Raw genomic sequence first — 18,863 nt, 5'->3', positions numbered from 1 at the left:
GGTAGCCTGAGAGCCAGTGCTGCCCCCGGATCTGCCCCCGGCCATTGCCCCCCTCCGGGGAAGGGGGGACAAAACGGGTTAATGGCAACGGGGCCGTTCCCCCTCTTCCCTCCGGTTCCCTCGCGCCTTCCTGGCTGTGGCGCTGCCTCCTCCGCTTGATGCCGAGGCAGCGGTGTCCTGGCCCAGCCGTGCCCGCGTAGACCTGTGCCCCGTCCCTGCCTGCCCGGCGGCTAGTGCCGCCGCTCGCCTGTCCCTGCCAGCCCCATGCCCTGGTGAGGGGTGTCTTGCTTCTTTTCTTGATTCTTCTTCCTCGTCTTGCTCTTCTGTCATCAGGGCTGGGGAAATCAGAGCGGTACAGGAGTACGTGATAGAAATGGCCTCCTCTCCATTACAGCTTTGATCTCTAACTACTGGCCCTGGACTGAAGTGATTTAACCCCTCTTTTATTGTGAACGTGTGATGGGTCCGATACGTGCAGCGCTGGCTTCCCACTCTTACCTGAGTTTGGTTGTGCGGCTGCCTTTCTGTGTGTATCAAACCTTCCTCACTGCCACGTGGGAGTGAAAAGTGATGCATTGCCACGGAGGGTTTAAGAGCCTCTTAAATATATGGTGAGGTGAAACGGTTTGGATGCTTCAGGCAGGGCACATGTGGGATCTTCATGGTGAAGCAGAGATTTTGGGCTTCTGCCTTCCCTGCTGTTTGTTTGGTTTTGTGTGTGTGTACCCGGTTTGCTGATAGTGCAATCATGGCAGATTCTTCTGCTAGTCTGAAAGCAGCTGAAATTAAGGTAACTGCAAGAGATCAGGGGTTCTCAAAACTAGGTTTAATTGTCCATGCTTGGCTCTGGACTGAAGGCTGGGTGGGCAGATTGGAACTGATAATGCTTTGCTGCTCAGTTGCTCTATAATAGGGACACGGAGTTGGGGGTTTGCTGGTTGTAGAGTAGGAAACTCCCACAGAGAGCATCTGTAGCAATTGTCAGCTACTCTCTGCTAAAACCAGCCGAAATCCACTTTACTCTAATCTGGTGTCTTTATCCCTGCTATTAAGCATGTGAATTGCTCGTTTGAGAGCTGGCCAAAACTAGTAGGGCAAACCTTTGGGGCAGACAGCATCTGGAAGTTGCATTGACCATGTTTGGTATGAAATGCAACTTGGTGACCCTGGGGAACTGAGTGGTCTGCAAGCATTGGATTTCTGCAAAGACAACAAATTTTGCACAGATGTATTCTGTAAATCCTTATATAGAACTTGGATGGAGTATTTGTCTGTATCTTTTTAAGCTACCTAAGATGGAGTGTATGCTTGAGAAGTAACACTGGCCTGCTATAAAGCCTTATCCAAACAAATTGTTTGGGTTACAGGCTGCTGGGGAGGAGATGAGGATGACACACTGTTTGGGAAAGTTCTGCTGGCGCCTCTCCTATATTATTTTTTTGGTAATAGCACTGCCAAAACGTGCAGGGCTGCACAGCATGTGGCTCTTGGTTTTTCTGTGCGGGCAGGGTGAAGACAGGTAGCTGTTTCTTAACAAGACGGGGATTGTATTTCTTGTGCTTATGTAAGAACATGGGTTTTGAGAGTGATTTGGTGCTTGAATATTTCCCCAAGCCTGTACAAACAAAAATGCCTTGGCTCCTTTCCCCTTGTGTGGATCTCTGGTGTAGATGGGATTTCTCTGTGTGAAGCAATATTGGATGTGTAAGAGGGTGGGGAATTTTACTGCAGTGCCGAAGTGTGACGTTGGTGCTTAGGCTGTGGGTGGGTTGTGTTACAGCAGCTTTTTGCCAGAGCATCGTCTGGCTTATGGGGTGGGAGGGGGCTGGAGCTGAAGCCTGATGTCTCCCCGTGGTCCCTGGCCCTCTCTGGTTGGGCGTTTTAGAATGCCAAGGTGGAGTGGGCAGGGTGCTCCCCTCTGCTTGTGCTCTGCAAGGGTGGAGTTGGGGCCTGCAGCTTGGGGCTGGGCAGAAAACCACCAGTGCAGCCAAGACACTGGGATCAGTGGAGTTGACAAAGGACTTGACGTCTCCCTTGCTTGGGCAGAGTAGTATTGTTGGGCTCTCCTTGTGCTTTTAGCATCTAAAAGTGCCCCTGGCAGCACAGGAGGGAAGCAAGGGGTGCTCCCCTGCCGCAGAGGGGTCTGCCTGCTGCAGGTTTGGGCTGCTCTGATGTTTGAGCTGCAAGGGGGCTCCGAGAGCCCTGAGCTCAGCAGGGCCCTAGCAGTGCTAATGGGCTGCAAGCTTGTTGCAGCTGTCCTACTTTTCTGCCTTGAAGTATGCAGAAAAAGTCTCCTTGCAGCACCACACCGTTTGTGCGTCCCTAGCAGTGTAGAGAAGCAGAAATCCAACCCAGAAGCTCCTGGCTCGGGGAGAGGGGGGAGGCTTCGTGCTGTTTGTGGGCTCTGTTTGCTGGTTTAAAGCAATCATGCTTGGAGGCCTCCTGATTGGCAAAGCTGGTGTCTTGTTGATGATAGCTGTGTTTGGAAAGTAGTGCAGCATTATTAATGTTAAAACCGGTTTGGCTTGTCCTGCTGCCATTGATCCCCGAGGCCTGTTCTTTCTGCTCTTTGCCCAGTTTCTCATCTGTCCCTCCCAATCAAATCAAGACATTGCTATCTGCACGTTTTACTTTACCTTCTGACTTGGCAAACTCACAGGGCAGCTGAACATGTAGAACAAATCCTTGCTTTGCTGCAGACTCCCTAAAACACAGAGCAGCAAAATTACAGTGTCTTAAGATGATTTCCCTTAGTCCTGAAGGGAAGGAGCCCCTGACTTCTGGTAGCCAAACCTAGAGCTGGTTGTTGGGATGAAGGGCCTGCAACGTGTAGAAAGAAATAGCCTCTATAGCACCTTGTACCTTGTTGAACCTCATGCACAAATCCTGGGGTGGGAGTTCACGGGTGCACAGTCCCACTGTAGCCCAGCACCTTGTCCTTACTGGAAGTGGAGGTACTGGGAGCAGTCACCCCCCCAGTGCTTGGGGCACAGCCAGGGAAACAGCACTGCTGCCCAGTTCTCATCTGTCCTAAGTGCCTGCCAGCTTCCTATGCTGGAGAGCACTTTCTTGTGGTTCAGTTTTCCAAACAGCTTATGCAAGAGGCAGATTGGGGCTGAACTTGGTATTTTTCAGTCTCAGGATACCAGAGACTCAATCACTCTAGGAAGTTCAGGCTGTTAGCCAAGGCGATTGCTCTCTTTCCTGCCCCTTCTGTTGTCGCCCAAAGCCTTGGCACTTGGAGGTCCAGCAAAGGCTTGTATCCAGTCCAACAACAGTGAAAATGTTTCCTTATGCTCTTCCCCTCTTCCCCTCCCCTCCAAGCCTCCATTAATGGCTTTACTATTGCCTTAAGCTGTTTGAATGGTTGGGGTGGGGAGGCCATTTGCTGCTCTTAAAATGCTGTAAGTGGAGCCTAATGTGACCTGGCTATGATTTTCTTGTGGTGGCTTACTGCTTTCTGATTAAGTTTGTGTCCCACTTCCACCACAAGCTGGAAGCTGCTAATTTGACTTTGAGTGATGATGGAGACGAGGCATTTTGGCTGGTTGCTCGTCATGCAGACTTCAGCACAACTCTTGAAGCTACTTTTCCCTCCCTTCTGACTCCTGGTGTTGGTAAATGCTCTGTTGAAAACGTGCTGGCTGCCAGAATCCACTTTGGCTGTAAGTTAAGACTAGGTTGTGTTGCATTTTGTGCATGTGAAGTTGTTCTCCCTTAGATGGACAGATCGAGGGAGTTTGTCTTTAAGACTAACGTGTTTTGTTTTGTTTTGTTTTTTATCATTAATTGAAACCATACCAAGAAGGGAGGCATGATAACTGTGGTTCTGTGGTCTGCAGTGTAAATGACTTAAGTTGACATGTAAGATTACTTGATTAAGTTATTGTGGCTTGCTGATCCAGCAGAAATCCCCAGCTATCACTTCGGCTAGACAAAACGGAACATCCATCCTTCAAAACGCTTCCTTGCTCTTGAGTTAACATTTATCCTCTTCAGCCTGCTCTTAGATCTTTGCGGCTGCATTCTTCCTCTCCATTCAGTACAGCTTGTTCCTTTATGCCCTGTAACAACAGTAGGGCTGTGCTGCTTTTGCTGCCTCAAACTAGACGATAATGCAGTTGAAGCACTACAAAACCAGTGGGGACAAACCCTGCGCACGCCTGACCTCCGGGCTGCTGTTGGTGGAGCATGTGTGTCTGTTTGTTTGAGACGCGGTGGAATGCAAATGCTTTAGATTAAGGATTCAAATGACTTGCACTAGAATGAAGCTCTTGTGATGAAACTGGGCTTGGTGGCTGTGAATAGTCAGGGCAGCCTAGTTACAGAGTTTAACTTGTAATAACCTACTGCACCGAGGGTCTATAAAAGATCCTACAAAAGCTCCTGCGTTAATGAACTATTAGAACTGCACTCCTATGTTAGTTCACACTTCTGTTTTTTTGTCTTTAAGCGTGTGCCTGAAGTTGTCCAGTAAATGTTGCTGCCTCTGACCAGCTCTGCTGTGTATCTGTCATCCCTGACTCGCAGCAGCCATGCTCTGACTCAGGGTTTCTGGCACTTGCCTGGCCTCACAGCTCTGCTGTCACTCTGAGTAACGGCCCTGGCCCCTTACTCAAAGCAATGACTTGGACTTCTGAGGCACTGCAGCACAGAGGGGATCTCTTCTTACGGGGTTAGAAAAGGGGTGACAAGCAAAACTAGTGTTGCTTGGCAGAGGCACTTTCGCTGCTGCCTCTCTTTTAATCTACTTTGGGTTATGCCTATGGTGGGCAAAAAAGCTATTAGGCTCTGACATATGGCTGCTGCCAGTAGCTGAGTTGGTGTTGGCAAAAGTAGATCAGAAAATGGCCTTGTCTTGAGCAGCCACTAGCTTGCTCTGGCAGCTCTGTGGTTGCTGGGTTTTCAGACAGATACAGTTTGGAAATGAGAGTTATATGAGGGAGAGAGGAAAGCAGCAGTATTGTCTGAAATGACTGAGGGCATTCAAAGCAAGCTAAATGAGTGGAAAGTCTGAAAAGACGGGGTTAAATACTTAATTTTGAATTTGGAGAAAATGTCAGCGTAGGAGGGGAAAACACACAAGATATAGCTGTGTCCCTCTCAATTTCTAAAGGTTGGCTGACTTAAAATACACTTGTAAAAGTCTTATTTTTGCTGCACTCTTATCAATTTTATCCTTAAATCCTTTGAGGCTGAGACTGCTTATAAAATGCCAAGTTGTTAGACAAATTATTGGGATAGCTTAAAAATCAAAGCAGTTAATTAAAAGCTGAGAGACACTCCTTGGGTTGGGAAGGAGGCTGGGAGACCTGTAGCACTGTTACCCAAGCAGCTAGTGTGATGTCGAGCGAAAACAAGGTTTCTTCTTGCTTAAACAAATTGTGTTCTGTGAGGGAAAGCAAAGCCTGCCATGGGAAGGATTTCTCTCTTCCGATGTTGCTCTCAGGGGAAAAGGTGTCTCCAGCACAGTCCAACTAAAAATGTGCTGCTGTCTGCTGTAAAACTTGAATAGAAAGTGATGTGACCTTGCCCCATTTACCTTGCTGTGAGGCTATCCCTGCCTTCTGTCCTTGAGCTGCCATTACAGTCAAACTACAGCAATAAAAAGAAATTTTAACGTTCATTTAATGTTCATTAATGCCTGTGAAAATGCCAGCCTTGGACTTGCAACTGAAATGTCTTGCATGGTACAGTAGCCAGAAGTCTCAGTGCATAAGGTGAGGCGTTTGAGAGGAGGGTGCCTGGTGTGATGGGGTGCTGCTGTGCTGACCTGGTGAGGACTGGGACTTGTAGGTGGAGGGACGGATCCTGGCCAGTGTGGTGCTAGGAGGGTGGCAGAAGCTTCTTTTGTGGGCTAGTGTCCCCCCTTAAAAACAGAGAAACTTCTACTCTCCCCCAATTGGAAATACAGTCCTTACTGATGTTAGGAGCTTTTGCTTGGAAGACTCTGTTCCCCATCAAGATAAATATTTATTACAAATCCACAGCATGCAGCAGAGCAGACTCTGAAGCCAGGATCTTGCAGGAGACTGTTTATGTGAGGGCTGTTCTTGGCGCTACTTATGAATTTCCCGAGGCTGAGTACCAGGACCTGGTCCTGCGCATTGGTTACTAAACGACTGGCTAGTCCAACTGAGTGCAGGCTCTGCAGAGCCAAGGAAGGAGTGACCAAACCAATAGCTGGGTCCCCCTGCTCCTGGCTGTGACAGTGTGGGTGCAGAGAATTGGTCAGGGATGGGGTGAAAACTGCTGCCAGCTGTTCACTCCCTGCTTGGAGAGGGGAGGAAGCCTGGATGGGAGTCTGGAGCTCTTCGAGAGAGGAAAATGCTCCTGGGAGTGACAGGTTTCCTAAAGTACAGCTGCATTATCCCCAATAGCACATGCTGGGTCTGCTGCTTTCTGGGCTCAAGCCAAGGCAACCTCTGCACAAGTTGGGAATGTCTCTTATTAAAAACCAAAACCAACCCCCCCAACACGCACTGAAAGCCCAGCCTCTGCTGCTGTAGTGAATTAGGAAAATTCCCTGCTGTTGAAATGTTTGTTTGTATAAATGCTTACACGGGTATGGCCTGATAGCAGAGTGGTACAGCTATGCTGTCTTGAGAGCTTTTGTGCTGATAACTTCCTCTTCTACAATTTTTCGCTGGTAGCTTTGCCAACAGAGAAAAACTTTAAATAGCATAACTGTGCTGGCAGAGCTCTACTGCCTGGGCTAAACCTAAATCTTTGGGCTACTACTGCTGATTAGATTAAAGTGGATTGTGGGAAGGGAAGCATTTGTAGGGCGCAGTGTTGGGAATCTTGACTGTACAAACAAGCTGAGATTAGCTGCATGGTGAGCCAGCTAGGAAAGGCACCCTTTGAAGTTGGGTGTCTGCCTGGCTTAATTTTGCTAACACTCTGGCATGAGGGAGCATAAAGATCCCAAAAATGCACGTCACATGTTTCTTGCTGGAAATTCTGTTTGTGTGCGTGTCCAGGGAAATACTGGGGTGTAGCTGTATTCTAGGAGAGGGCAGTGAGGGCAGGCCTCTCCCCGGCATGATGGGGAAATATGATATGTGAAATATCCCAAGCCTGAAGTATTAGCACAAGAAATGAACCTTGATGGAAAAGCTGCTTTTTTTTTTTTTTTTTTTTTTTTTTTCCCAGAAATAGGCAATAGGAGCCTTCTGAGATAGAGTAGGGCAACTCAGTGAGTCATGAGCCTGAAAAAGTGAATTTTTTTGAACCTTGAATAAATTTCTCCAACTTCTGAACTGAGCCCTGGGCAGTGAAGTATATAAAATGCCTATGATCAGGTTTGTAAATACCATAAAAAATACAGTCTTTTTATGAACTAGGTGTGTATCACTGCCCGTGTCCGGGAGAACCTTTCAGGGGTGTGAAATGTCTCTATCGCAGTTGTTTTCGTCTGGAGTCACATGAGAGCTCCTGCTTTTCCCTCCTGCAGTTTTCCTCTGAACCTTATCTTTATTTGCTTCAGGGCAAGTGATTGACACACAGCCATCTGCAGCTGCCTGCTGAGTTTTATCTCTAGCTGGAGGGGGGAAGCAGTCCTCTCCTTCCCGCTCATCTCCGTAGGTCTCTGGAGCTGGGCATTGAGTATTTAGAGCAGCTATTTTGCCACTGTTGCAGTAAACAGATCCCAGCATGTGCCTGTCTGGCAAAGGACTCGATCTTTATGGCTTTGCTCTTGGTTGATAATCAGGCAAGAGCAGTCAAACAAGAATTCATTCCTTTGTAATCTTTCTGTCCTCCTCCTGCTTGCTTCTAAGGCATAGCCTGAAAGGCACGCGCATACAGTGTGGTCTGAAGAGAGCAGGCTGTGTGTAAGCAAACGCATGCAAGTTAAAAGGTAACCGAGGTTTGACTTTGTATAAGTGTAGGGAAGCCTATTTTGAGCAAGCAGAGCCTGGGAGGATTCATCCCTGCTGCAGAAGAGGCACTGGTGATAGCGGGTTGCTCTCCAGAGCCCAGGATTACAGTTTGTCACTGGGATTACGCCTCCGCTGCTGCATGAGCCCCCAGGAGAGCTGCTTGCAGTGACACAGTTTAAAGAATCACGCAGGAAGTGGGGGCAAGTGGGGGGTGACTCAGGCCGAGTCTGTGTTAGTGCTGGGTGTGCATTGCTGCACCTCTGCCCCCACGGCGCATGTGAGCTGCTGTGAGCACATGGGACTGGTTATGTGGCTGCAGGGAGACAGGTGCCTGGTTGGACAGGGACTGAGGATGCTTCTCTTAAGTCACCTTGAATGAGTGACACTTTTACTAGCCGAACAGTTCATCAGCCTATGTGTTGCTCTTGCTCTGTCTTACTAAGCAAGACCCTGTTCCTTGCTTGTATTACTGACCACAGTTCAAAAAAAAAAAAAAAAATTCCCTCCCCTTGGTAAGAGGCACAAAGAGATAGCATGCAATAAGTGGTCTGGGGTACTGAAGATGCAGCCTATCCCCTGCTGCTAGCCAGGAGCAGCTTGCCAGCCCTGGTCTGTACTTTTGTCTCTGATTTCCCCCTTAGTCCTCAGAGGTGTTACAGGTTTACCTTTGTGGTTCACTGTGATGGGAGTGCGCTTGTATGGTGGCTGTCAGAGGAGATAGGCAAAGCTGGCTTTGCCCAAAGCCATTGTGCCTGTGGTCCAGCTCTAGGACTGCTTGAAAAGTGTTGAGCAAAGGCACAGGAGAGTTTAACCATGTCTGGAAGCCTTGGGGTGAGCCTGTCATTCAACTGAGTAGACACATGTGATGGGAGCAGCTTAACTTCTGTCCCTTGGCACAGAGGCCAGTGCAGGCCATGTGTGCTGAGAATTATGTGGGACAGACTGACCAGGAATGAGAGGTAAAATGGTACCCTCCAAGTGTGGGCACAAGGAGTTAGCACAAGTGGATTTTTTTTTTTTTTTCTGTACTGTGGATGATGTGTTGAAGGAGTTAGGTGTGACATAGATTGAAATACTGATATTTGCTTTGCTCTCAGGACAAAAGTGAATTTTTTTTCTTCCCTACACAGAGCTGGAGCATGGAGAGAGGGGAAGCAAGTAAAGGGTGTTTAGAAGGGAAATATAGACCTTTCCCTTAATAGTCTGGCAGGGTCTGCCTCTACTGGAAGCTCATGTCATTTCCAATAACTTTCTTCTGATGCTTATTAAGATGGGAAGATAGAGCTGAGCTGTCTTTGCCTATTACCTTGCTGCATGCCTCCCTCCTTTGGAGGTCAGCTCTACTTGGCTGACTTGCACTGATCTGAGCCGGCCTGTTTCCAGCGCTGCGTGGCTCCTCTGCTTTCCTGCTTTTGGGGGGCTGGCATACTTCGAGGGGGTGAGGCAAGCTCCTAACCCTTGCTCCTTTGCATGCTTTGTGTGAGCTTTAAAGCCTTCCTGATTTGTGTGCTTGTGCAAGAGCTTGGTGGAAGTGAACTCTATGGAAATTCCCTGTCTTGGGCTTAGTGGTTTACAGAGTTTTGCATCCTTGCAGTGGAAAGGGCCCCTTGGATCTCGTGCTCTTTGGTTCATGATGCAGGACAGTGCAAGGGCCAGGCTGGTGGTTTTGCAAGAATGATCTCTTAATAAGCAGGCTGTGAGGCCAGGAGCCCTTTCTTGTTATGATGATCTAGATGTGCATTGTATCTGTTCATGCTGCCTACAAAGAGTTAATATGTCTGCACCTCTTCCCTCTCTTCTGCCACCTCCCAGGCTGGCCAAGCTCCATGTGCTTTTGTCTAGGAAAGATTGACTTTCACCTTGTTCCTGTTTACTCCTAGATTTGTGTACACAGTGCTGGGGAGGGAGACATAGGGGCAGGAACGAGTGTTGGGTCTCCATGCCAAAGTTATAAACTTGATAAAGAGCTCCCTGTGCTTTGGATGCCCAAGTCTCTGCAGGTCTGACTCCCTCCACAGCTTGTTGGCTGTGACCCTTCAAAGAAGCTTTTGATGAACTCTTGTGTGTTTGAGCAGGGACAAGGGACAGCCATAAAAGCCAGTTCCATGTCTGGAAAACTTTGTCTCTGCCCCAAAACACCATTTGGGGTTTTTTTGAAAGGGTTTGCAAAGGCTGTGGTGAGGATGTGTGGGCTGGGGCAGGCAACCTGCCTGGTTTTGTTATTTCCCAGAACTAGCCAGTGGCTGGGGAAATACACGCATTGGACAGAAACTTTGCTTGGTGCCTCAACAAATAACTGTTCTTGCTTTGAGAAGGGGCTAGTGGTATGCTGGACCTGTAAGTGAAAGCCCTAGAAGCATGAAATGGAGTGGAGTGGGTGGGCTAGGGATGGAGCACAGCAGGGCTGCAAGCCCCTGCCTGGGGTGCGATTCCTGTGTCTGAACTGAGCAAACAGTGTCTGGCTTCATCCAGCAGTGCAGCCTGTCTTAGGCTTAAACACGAGACCTCTGTGCCCGGCTTTTCCAGGAATGACGCTCATAGTTCACGTGCCTGACGTGCTGGTTGTCTGGCAGGGAATAAACTTTTTTTTTTTTGCCACTGGCAGTCAGGAAAAGCTTCTGCTCCCCAGCTCTTTGGTTAATCTCCCTTGGTGCTTACTGGGGATAAAGCTGCTTAATATGAGGAAGAAACCCTGGAACTAGACCCCCTGCAGAAGAGGTTGATTTCCATACAGACCTCTCCTAGAGAGGAGCATATTAATAGCAGGGCTCGACTTCAGCTGCCAAGGCGAGGTGGGGCTGTGTAGCCGCCCAGTCCAACTCTCCCAGCAAGTCCCTGGCCTGGCTCCAGTGCTGGGATAACAGGTGGTGGAAAGCAGACTCCGAGCAGTGCTAGTGCCCTTCTCCAGTTGGCAGTTACAGAAGGTGTTAAGCTGAATGTGGCCAGAGACGATTTGGCAAGGGCTGCCCATTGTCCTGCAGCAGCCTCCTGGCTTTTTCCTCTTGGCTGCAGCCTGCCAGCTGAGAGGAAACACAGGCATCTTCCGTGGAGCCTCTTCACCTACAGTGGAGCTGTAGGGAGGACTGAATCCTCTTGGAAAGGGATGCATTCTTTAAGCAGTGCTCCAGGGAGCTCTTTATGTGGTACTTAGGAAGCCTAAAGCCCTTGCTTTTAATTCTGTGAAAGTGCCTGTGTGCCCTCTTAAAGGTGTGTATGTGAGGAATGTGCCTGCTCCAGACCTGCCCTGTGAGCAGTCCAGTATTAACTCTTCCCAGGCTGCCCATGCTCCAGCTCCCAGTAGGAGCTTGCTCCCTAGGAGAACATGTCTTGAAACCTGGAGGGCAAGTATAGAGATGGCCTGCAGCCCTTTAACTTCCCTGGCAGATGAATCTGTAAAATGAGACTTGCTGTCCCCAAGAAAAGTTTTCCTGTATGGTTCTGAGAAGCTCTCGTGGCTTCCAGGAACTTCCCAGTCCTTGCCCAAGAGGATGATGCAGAGTGAGTTCAGGGAACGCTCCCATATAATCTTATTTACGCTTGTGAGTCAGTAATTTCCTTGTTATGTCCTCTGGCTTGTAAACACTGTCTGTCCTGATTTAAATAGGGTTTTCTGATAGCTAAACCTGGTGCGTTCCACAGTATGTACTAATCACTGTGGCTGGCTGCCACTGCTTTGCTCACGGCTGGGCTGATCTGATAAGGCCAGCCTGCTGTCCAGCCACTCGGCGGCTTAAACGCAGGTTTTCTTGAGCTGCCCTCATTAGGACATTAGCTGGCCATGATTCATAATGAAGTACGGCATGAGCTGGCACAGGGGTGTGGCTCCGCACAGGGCTCTTGCCAGCATTGATCTGCCCTGGCGCAGCAGCCGGGTTACACGGATCTGCAGCGAATGTGCCCCCCAGCCCTGGTACCCTAGCTTAGGCAGAATTGGGCTCTTCCTGCCCTGTGATGAAATGGCCAGAAGCTGTTCTGGGAACAGCTACTGCATGCTGGCAGCAGTTTCCATTGCAGGTCTGGCTTTGGTGGAGTTTCACATATCTTGAAATGAATTTGCCTTGGAGCGAGTGATCCATATCGTTAGGAATGCCTGGTTCCAGGCCGGGAGGGGATTTCATCCCAACTGGCCTTCCTCCCCAACCCCCTTCCCATCACCTACTGCCAGGCTTGGGCAGAGCAGAGACAGAGGGTCTAGAAGGAGAGCTGGCCTCAGCACTTCATGCTAGGCTGTTCGTTTGGTTATCCTCCAGCAGAGTTGCCAGGGAGACCAAAGATGCCTCAATAAGCTAATGAAAAGCACATCTAGTAGCCACTGTTCCTTATGCAAAATGAGAAACATCTTGTCCTGACCACAAGGCCTTGTTTGTGGCAAAACCAGTATGCTAATGGTGGGGAAATCTGGACTGGAGCAGGGCTGTGGGCAGAGGAAGCTGACACGTGGCTTCTGGCTGATTGTTGGCCTTCACTTCTGAGATCAATAGCGGATGTAATTCATCAGCTGGTGTCACCACTGGGCTGTAGGATGGGCCTTGCCTGGGCGAGCAGAAAGGCTGATCCCAGCTGCCCAGGCTCTCACTGCTGCCCTGATGAAGCAGCAAGTTCTGGGGCTCAGGTGGTGCCACCCAGCTTTCACCAATCTCTGATCTTCACCCCCTGTGAGGGTGTAGCTTGTGGAAAACCTGTACATCAAGAAGAGCCCTCAGATATGCAGGACTGTGGAGTAAAGGGATGTTTTAAAAATGCTCTCCTGGGTAGATAGACCTTCAGAAAAACTTTCCAGAAAGACTGCTGTGGGGACAGCATGAAAAAAATGTTGACAGCTTAGCCCCTGGCTATGGGGCCCATCCATCTACATTGTGCTTCTGGCCATAGGGGAAGGGGTCAAGTCCCCCACCATGTGATGACTTCATGGCTGTGGAAGCATCTGGAGCTGCTGGAATCTGTGGGCTGGTGTTGAGCAACCCAAGAGCTCATACCTGTGGTACCCTCACCGTGACTGGCCCCAGGGCTGTGGCATGAGGAGAAATAGTTCTGGAAAAATGGCATAACCTTGGTGAGGGCTTGTGACTCCTTGAAGGTCCAAGTGCAAACGAGCTCTGGTGTGTAAATTGCCATTGTGGCCAAACAGCTTATTCTCAGGGAGGCTCTTCTGCCATTTTGCTAATGTGTTTGTAAGTGCAGTCATCTGGCTATAGGATCCTGGACTTCATTTTACTGACTTGTTTGTTTACGTGTGTTTAAAGAGGTGAGGCAGGGGAAGCTCTTCCTTCAAGCAAGTCATTACCGATAGCAAGTGCTCTTGAACATTGAGCTATATTGCACTGCAGTTCAGCTGAACTGACATACCAGTTTTTCACCCTTGGGTGATAAAATAGGTTTGTTCTCAATACAAGTGGCAACAAATTGCCTTGGCGTGAGGCTTTGGTGCTGTGCTAAAAACTGAACTACAGGTGCTACGCTTATTCTCTGGGAACAGCAAGTACTTCCAAATCCCCCCTTATCACAGACTGAAGGTATTGCTTTTCCAAATGCTTTTGCTACAAACCCCTGACCAAGATCCTGTGGTGTTATTTTTACCCTGTGGGTTCAAGTAAACCTGAATCTGTAGCCCTCAGGAAATTCCCCTCCCAGGCTGGCTCACTTCTGTTCTGAGAAATTCTAGGGGAATTCAGCTATTTCCAGGCTGATGAAGATAATGCTTTTGGTAGAGAGGAAGTTCAGCATTTAATATTCTTCTGATGGAAGCAATGTGCTGACCACAGGCTCTGAACTCCTGACCTTTTATGAAATGTTTTTGAGGAGTTGCCTGATACTTAACGCTTCTCCACCCCCATTTACAGGTGAGAGAAACTGAGACGATGGACGCCCGATGGCTTGACTACCCTGCCTCTGGAGACTTGCCAGATGATGAAGACATTGGCGAATTTAGGCCTCATGTTACTTCTGATGGGTTAGATATAGATGATGCATCCGGGTCTGGAGGTAAGTAGGGAGGGGGAGAAATGGATCTCCCTCAGTTGATGCTGTGAAATTTCTTCCAGCACCAGCCTGTGAGTGATGGGCTAAGTGCACGGCCAGAGCTCCAGGGGGAACTGCAGTGTCAGGTGTAGATGAGAAATTAGTGTGAATCGTAGTCACTCACAGATAAGAGCAGTGAAAATGGTTGTACTGTGATGTTGAATCACTTGGGAGGACAGATGGAGTCCGGCAAAGCTTGTCTTACTGCAAGTGAAAAGGCATTGCACTGGCTGGATCTCTTTCCTGTTGAACTCCAAAGAACTGAGAAACTTAAAAATAATAATTAAAAATGAAAAATCTGATGCTGAGGCAGTGTTAAAAGGCTTAAAGTTTGTGTCTCAGCTGAGGCCAAACAAGGTAAAGGACTAACTTGGTGTTCTGTTGAACTCTGTGACATGCAAAGCTCCCTGCCCAAACCAGTTTCTGTAGTTCCATGTCCCCTTTATGTGAACATTTGTTCTCTAAAAGGAAAGAACAAGTGCTGAAATCGGTGCCTGACATGTTTGGGCAGATCTGGTAACTAGAGGGTTGGTGAACTATCCTTTAGGGATGGGTGGTGAGAGCATTGCCCTCCATTGGCATTAGTTTAGCAAGCTGTAGCAGACCTGCTCTGCAGGGCAGCTCCTGAGGATCTGTAAGCAGGGACCAACGGATCCCACTGAAGACCCCTCCCATGTGAGGGGTGTTGGTTTTAAGATTACATCTCATGGGCTTGTGCAATCAAAACCATGAAGTGGTGAAAATACTAGTAGATAAGAAGAAATTGTAATCAGCAGAAAACAAGAGTCCGGGTTTGACCGCAGTTGCTGGTATTGCGGGAAGTGTTTGAGTTCTGGAAAAATGATGTGTAGTAAGAGGAAAACTTAGTGTCCTCTTCTACTTATATTTTTTTCCCCTTTCTGCAGACTACTCAGACTCTGAAGATGCCATGTATCTGACCACCATGGATACTCCTTTGGTAGGTATTGCCTCTGCACGTTTTAAGCCACATGTAGCTACTCTGGTCTGTCTGTGAAGCTTTCTGAATAGCCTTCCCCCTGCAAGACATGGCATCAAGAGGAATCTGCCTGCATGAGCAGGAACAGTGTACTTCATAATGCACTAAGCAAACTTTCTTTTCCCTGCACACCTTCCTACTTTCAATTGTAGGTAGGCTGGGTGCTACTTTACTGATGGGTGTGGTTTGTCTATATTCTGTAGATATCTGACAACTATATCCCTGGCGATACTGAGAGAAAGATAGAAGGTGAGAAGAAAAACACAGTGGTGGACAATGAAATCATTCCAGACAAAGCTGTACCTGTTGAAGAGAACCTGTCCAACAAGATCTCCATGGCAAGCACAGCCAACAGCAGCATCTTTGAAAGAACAGAAGTCCTTACAGGTAATACTTGTCCTGATAAATCATTAATACTGTAAATAAAAATGACTTGTATTGTTCCCTGTTTCTCTGGAGAGCTGTTCTCTGCTGGCAATGAGAGATGCATTACTTCTGTGACTGCCTGTAGCAGGGTCACTTCTGCCTTCTGGTCCTTAAACAGCAGAAGAGCCTACTGCTTGCCTTGCTGGGGTAGTAAACAGCTTGATTTTGAGCCTGCCAGCTGACTGTTGGCTTAAGTGCCACACAAGTCATGTGGCAGCTGCTCTGCATCCAGATACTACCTCAACAAGAGGCATATCTAGCCATAAATCGGTGACATCATAGGCTTTCATATCAAATGCAGGCGTTTCCCTTCTAACCTCTGCCTAAGTCCTGCCTTTTCTGAGGCTTGCCAGGAACCAAACAACCCCTCTAAGGGATCTGATCACTTAGTCAACTGTTGTGAATCTTAAGTACCTCTGTCTAGAGCAAACCCAAGTGACTGGCTTCCCCTCAACATGTGGGACAGGTCTGTCTCAAGGCATGCTTCATCAAGCACTTGGCCTGATGGTCTTGAGTACAAACCTTGGCACATCTGCTGATCTGCAGCTATCCTCCTGGTGGGAGGAGTGACTTGGAAGAGTGAATTGCAAAGCGGAGAAGCTTTAACGGAGAAGCTGATGCAATGAATAGGTGTCACAGTGAAGGGTAAACTTCACTGAAGTCTTGTGGCCACCCTTGGTGTGAGGAGAAAGGAAAATATTGGTGGTTTTCTGTGGGTTTGTGGTTTTTGGTTGTTGGGGTGTTTTTTGGAGGGGGGTGTGTGTGTGTGTGTGTGAGGTGGTGTTGCTGTTTAATTGAAAGACAGTCCCCAGAGTGTGCTCATACAAGTAGTTAACAAAACATTCAAATAGGAGCTATACCATTTTCCTGGAGTTGATGCTGTTTGTGGGTTGTGGTGGGGCTTTTTTGAATGGGTTTTTTCTTTTGTCTCCACAAAAGGAGGATGGTTTTTAACTTTTTTTTTCTTGCACTAAACTAGAAGATTAACACAAACTGATTAACATGGAACATGTAATTATTCTGTGGTTGGGTTGAAAGCAGTTTCTATCCTTTCCCAGTAACATGTGGTGTCGCTGCAAATGCCAGCATGTATGGTGACGGGCACTGACTCTGGAGGCAGTTCTGGGGCTGGTGCTCCTGAAGCAGGTTTTAAGATGCAGCTGATGGTTTGGAGTTGTCCAGGAGTTTAGCCTTACTCTGTGCTCTTCTTTTTCTTCCCAGCTCTCATTGCAGGAGGAGCAGTGGGGCTCCTGTTTGCCATCTTCCTAATCCTCCTCTTAGTCTATCGCATGAAGAAAAAGGATGAAGGCAGTTATGACCTTGGGAAGAAACCAATCTACAAGAAAGCCCCTACAAATGAGTTCTATGCTTAAAGTTCAGCAGCAACTTGTGCCCATCAAGGGACAAACAGACTGTATGGAAACGCTGTGCCCTCAGATGAGATGTGCTGAACAAATGCTCTTTTTGGATTGAATTTCAAAGTGACTTAGAGAAAAAACAAACTTCCTACGTGACCCTTCCCATCCTGCTCAGCTAACAAGGGCCCAATGAAATACAAAGAGTCTGAAAAAAAAACACCTCAGTGTATTTTCCTAAAGATAGTGTAAAAAGAATAAAGATGCCAAATTCTCTGCTTGGTTTCGTAGAGGGTATATAAACATGAAACAGACTGTACAGAAGCAAACACCATGTGTTTGCATCCAGTGTGCTGTGCTCAGATTGGCTGCTTCTATAGAAGATGGCTTTTTTATAAACCTTGCTGATAGATGTCTTGCAGCAGGCTGTTGATGTGTGAAGCATTTTTGTGGAGAATTATTTATGAATCTCTTACACTACAGATGATGTTGCCTTTTCAGGGACTAAAAGGTCCATAGAGGCTCAAAATCCCTGGTTGCCATAAAGGGCCTATGGGAATGTCTTCCCCAGGAGATTTGTCTCTTCCTGTTGCCCTGGGCAAGGGTCATTAGTCCATGAAATCAGGACAGCCAGTTTTGTTTGGCTATGATGACACCCTTTCCTTGCCTTCAGTCTCTTTACCTTTTTTAACGATTGCTTGTAGGATCTTTTTATAACAAATTTTTAAAGAAAATAACCTAATGTTTATATAAAGTTTGTAGAAATTGTTTTGAAATAATAAAAAAAAAATCTACTTTTTTTAATTTCCTCAGATTTATTTTTTCAATCCCTTTGTGTTTCCTTTGGCCAGGCATTTCTCTGGAGATGTTTGTTTTATATGATTCATATTCTGAACTGAAGCAGTTAGCTACAGTGTGTTACATGTTTCTTCTAGTTCTATAGCAGCTACTGTAGAGGGTAAAGATATTTATGGTTTTCCCGTAACTTTTTTAGGATTTGATTTTGTTTTTTTCAAAAATATAATTATTTATAGTTTCTGAAATGGCTGCTCTTCTCATTTGGTAACTTTTATCCTTTTTATGTAAAACACTAATATAATGAGTCTCTGTGAAAACTATTTAAGCTTTATTCTGTGAATTTTAATTAAAAAATTCAAGGCAATAACTTCTAGGATTAATCTGTATGCAAAATTGGATTTATAATGTGATTGAAGTAGGGAAAAGAAGAGAGTATTTCTAGCCTATAATATATTCACTGTAATATATTATAATTGGTCCTATAGAGCTATATATTATAGATTTTATGGAGAAGTATACAGTTAAGAGTGAAAGGGTTGGAGTTAGTTCTCCAGCAGCCTCACTGTGTGTAAGAGGCCTGGTCTCGTTTGTCCAGTGCCATGTGTGGAGAACCAGAGGGCTCGGGAGCGGGCAGGCAGCTGGGGGCAGCCGGAGCCCGGGGGTCTGTTGCCGTGCCCTGGGCCGTGCCTGGAAGCAGGCTGGTCAGTGGGGTGCTGGGTTTGATGAATGAGCTAGAGCAGAGATCCCTGTCTGGGGTTGCTTTTTGAAGCAAGCATGGGAAGCTTGCAGTACAGAGAAAATAGTTAGTTTAGTTTTGGGGGCTGGCCGTGCTGCAGTCCCCCACGGTACCTGCCTCTTGCAGAAGGCTGGCTTTGGTAGCTCCAAGTCTGCCACGGCAGCATCTCCCAGCTGGGAGCCCTGAGCTTACATAGATGGCTAGCTCTGACCCTCCTGCGGTGGGTCTGTCTTAATATACCATGTGCATAGCTCCTACCTCTACTGAGACTTAGACCGATTCCCCCAGCACTCCCAGAGCCAAGGGTAAGGTGCGTGTCCCATGCCTCTGTTTCAGGAAGGTTACAGAATACTTTGTGCAAGTCATGTCCTCCTGCAACTCTTGGAGTTTGATGTGGTTTAAGACAGAATCTGAGTGTGGGTCCTTAAACTGAGTAACTGGGTAGGCAGCACAAAGCTAGACGGTTCAAAGGCTGTTCGGAAATCTTGGCAGCTCTAAAAACTTCCTTACTGAGGTGTTGTTACAGGCTTGAGGAGATAGAAAAACGTTCAGCCTCAGCCAGCTGCAGCTGCTTTCTGGGAGCCGGGCAGGCGAAGTGGGGAAGGCAGGGGAGGCTTGTATTGAGCCATCGCTGCGAGAAGGCTCTTCCC

The 18,863-nt window shown here is 47.6% G+C and overlaps 1 protein-coding gene across 1 annotated transcript; it reads left to right on the top strand.

Annotated features, from left to right (window-relative positions):
- Window positions 1-13,694: 13,694 nt before the first annotated feature.
- Window positions 13,695-16,815, top strand: SDC4 (syndecan 4). The gene is made up of 4 exons (XM_026862245.1): window positions 13,695-13,865; window positions 14,807-14,859; window positions 15,102-15,285; window positions 16,546-16,815. The coding sequence occupies exons 1-4, from the start codon at window positions 13,742-13,744 to the stop codon at window positions 16,695-16,697; spliced, it is 513 nt and encodes a 170-aa protein (XP_026718046.1). The 5' UTR covers window positions 13,695-13,741; the 3' UTR covers window positions 16,698-16,815.
- The last annotated feature ends 2,048 nt before the right edge of the window (window positions 16,816-18,863 follow it).

The sequence above is a fragment of the Athene cunicularia genome (genome assembly GCF_003259725.1).
Source record: "Athene cunicularia isolate RWA chromosome 20 unlocalized genomic scaffold, athCun1 chr20_part1, whole genome shotgun sequence".
Classification (NCBI taxonomy): Eukaryota; Metazoa; Chordata; class Aves; order Strigiformes; family Strigidae; genus Athene; species Athene cunicularia.
Note: the sequence above shows the minus strand (reverse complement) of the source record. Positions and strands in the feature narration are given on the sequence as shown.

Bases quoted from the DNA above. Each gene is read 5' to 3' on its own strand.
- SDC4 (XM_026862245.1), top strand. From the start codon at position 13,742: ATGGACGCCCGATGGCTTGACTACCCTGCCTCTGGAGACTTGCCAGAT. The intron at 14,860-15,101 runs GTAGGTATTGCC...TATATTCTGTAG, and splicing joins CCACCATGGATACTCCTTTG to ATATCTGACAACTATATCCC. The intron at 15,286-16,545 runs GTAATACTTGTC...TTTTCTTCCCAG, and splicing joins AAGAACAGAAGTCCTTACAG to CTCTCATTGCAGGAGGAGCA.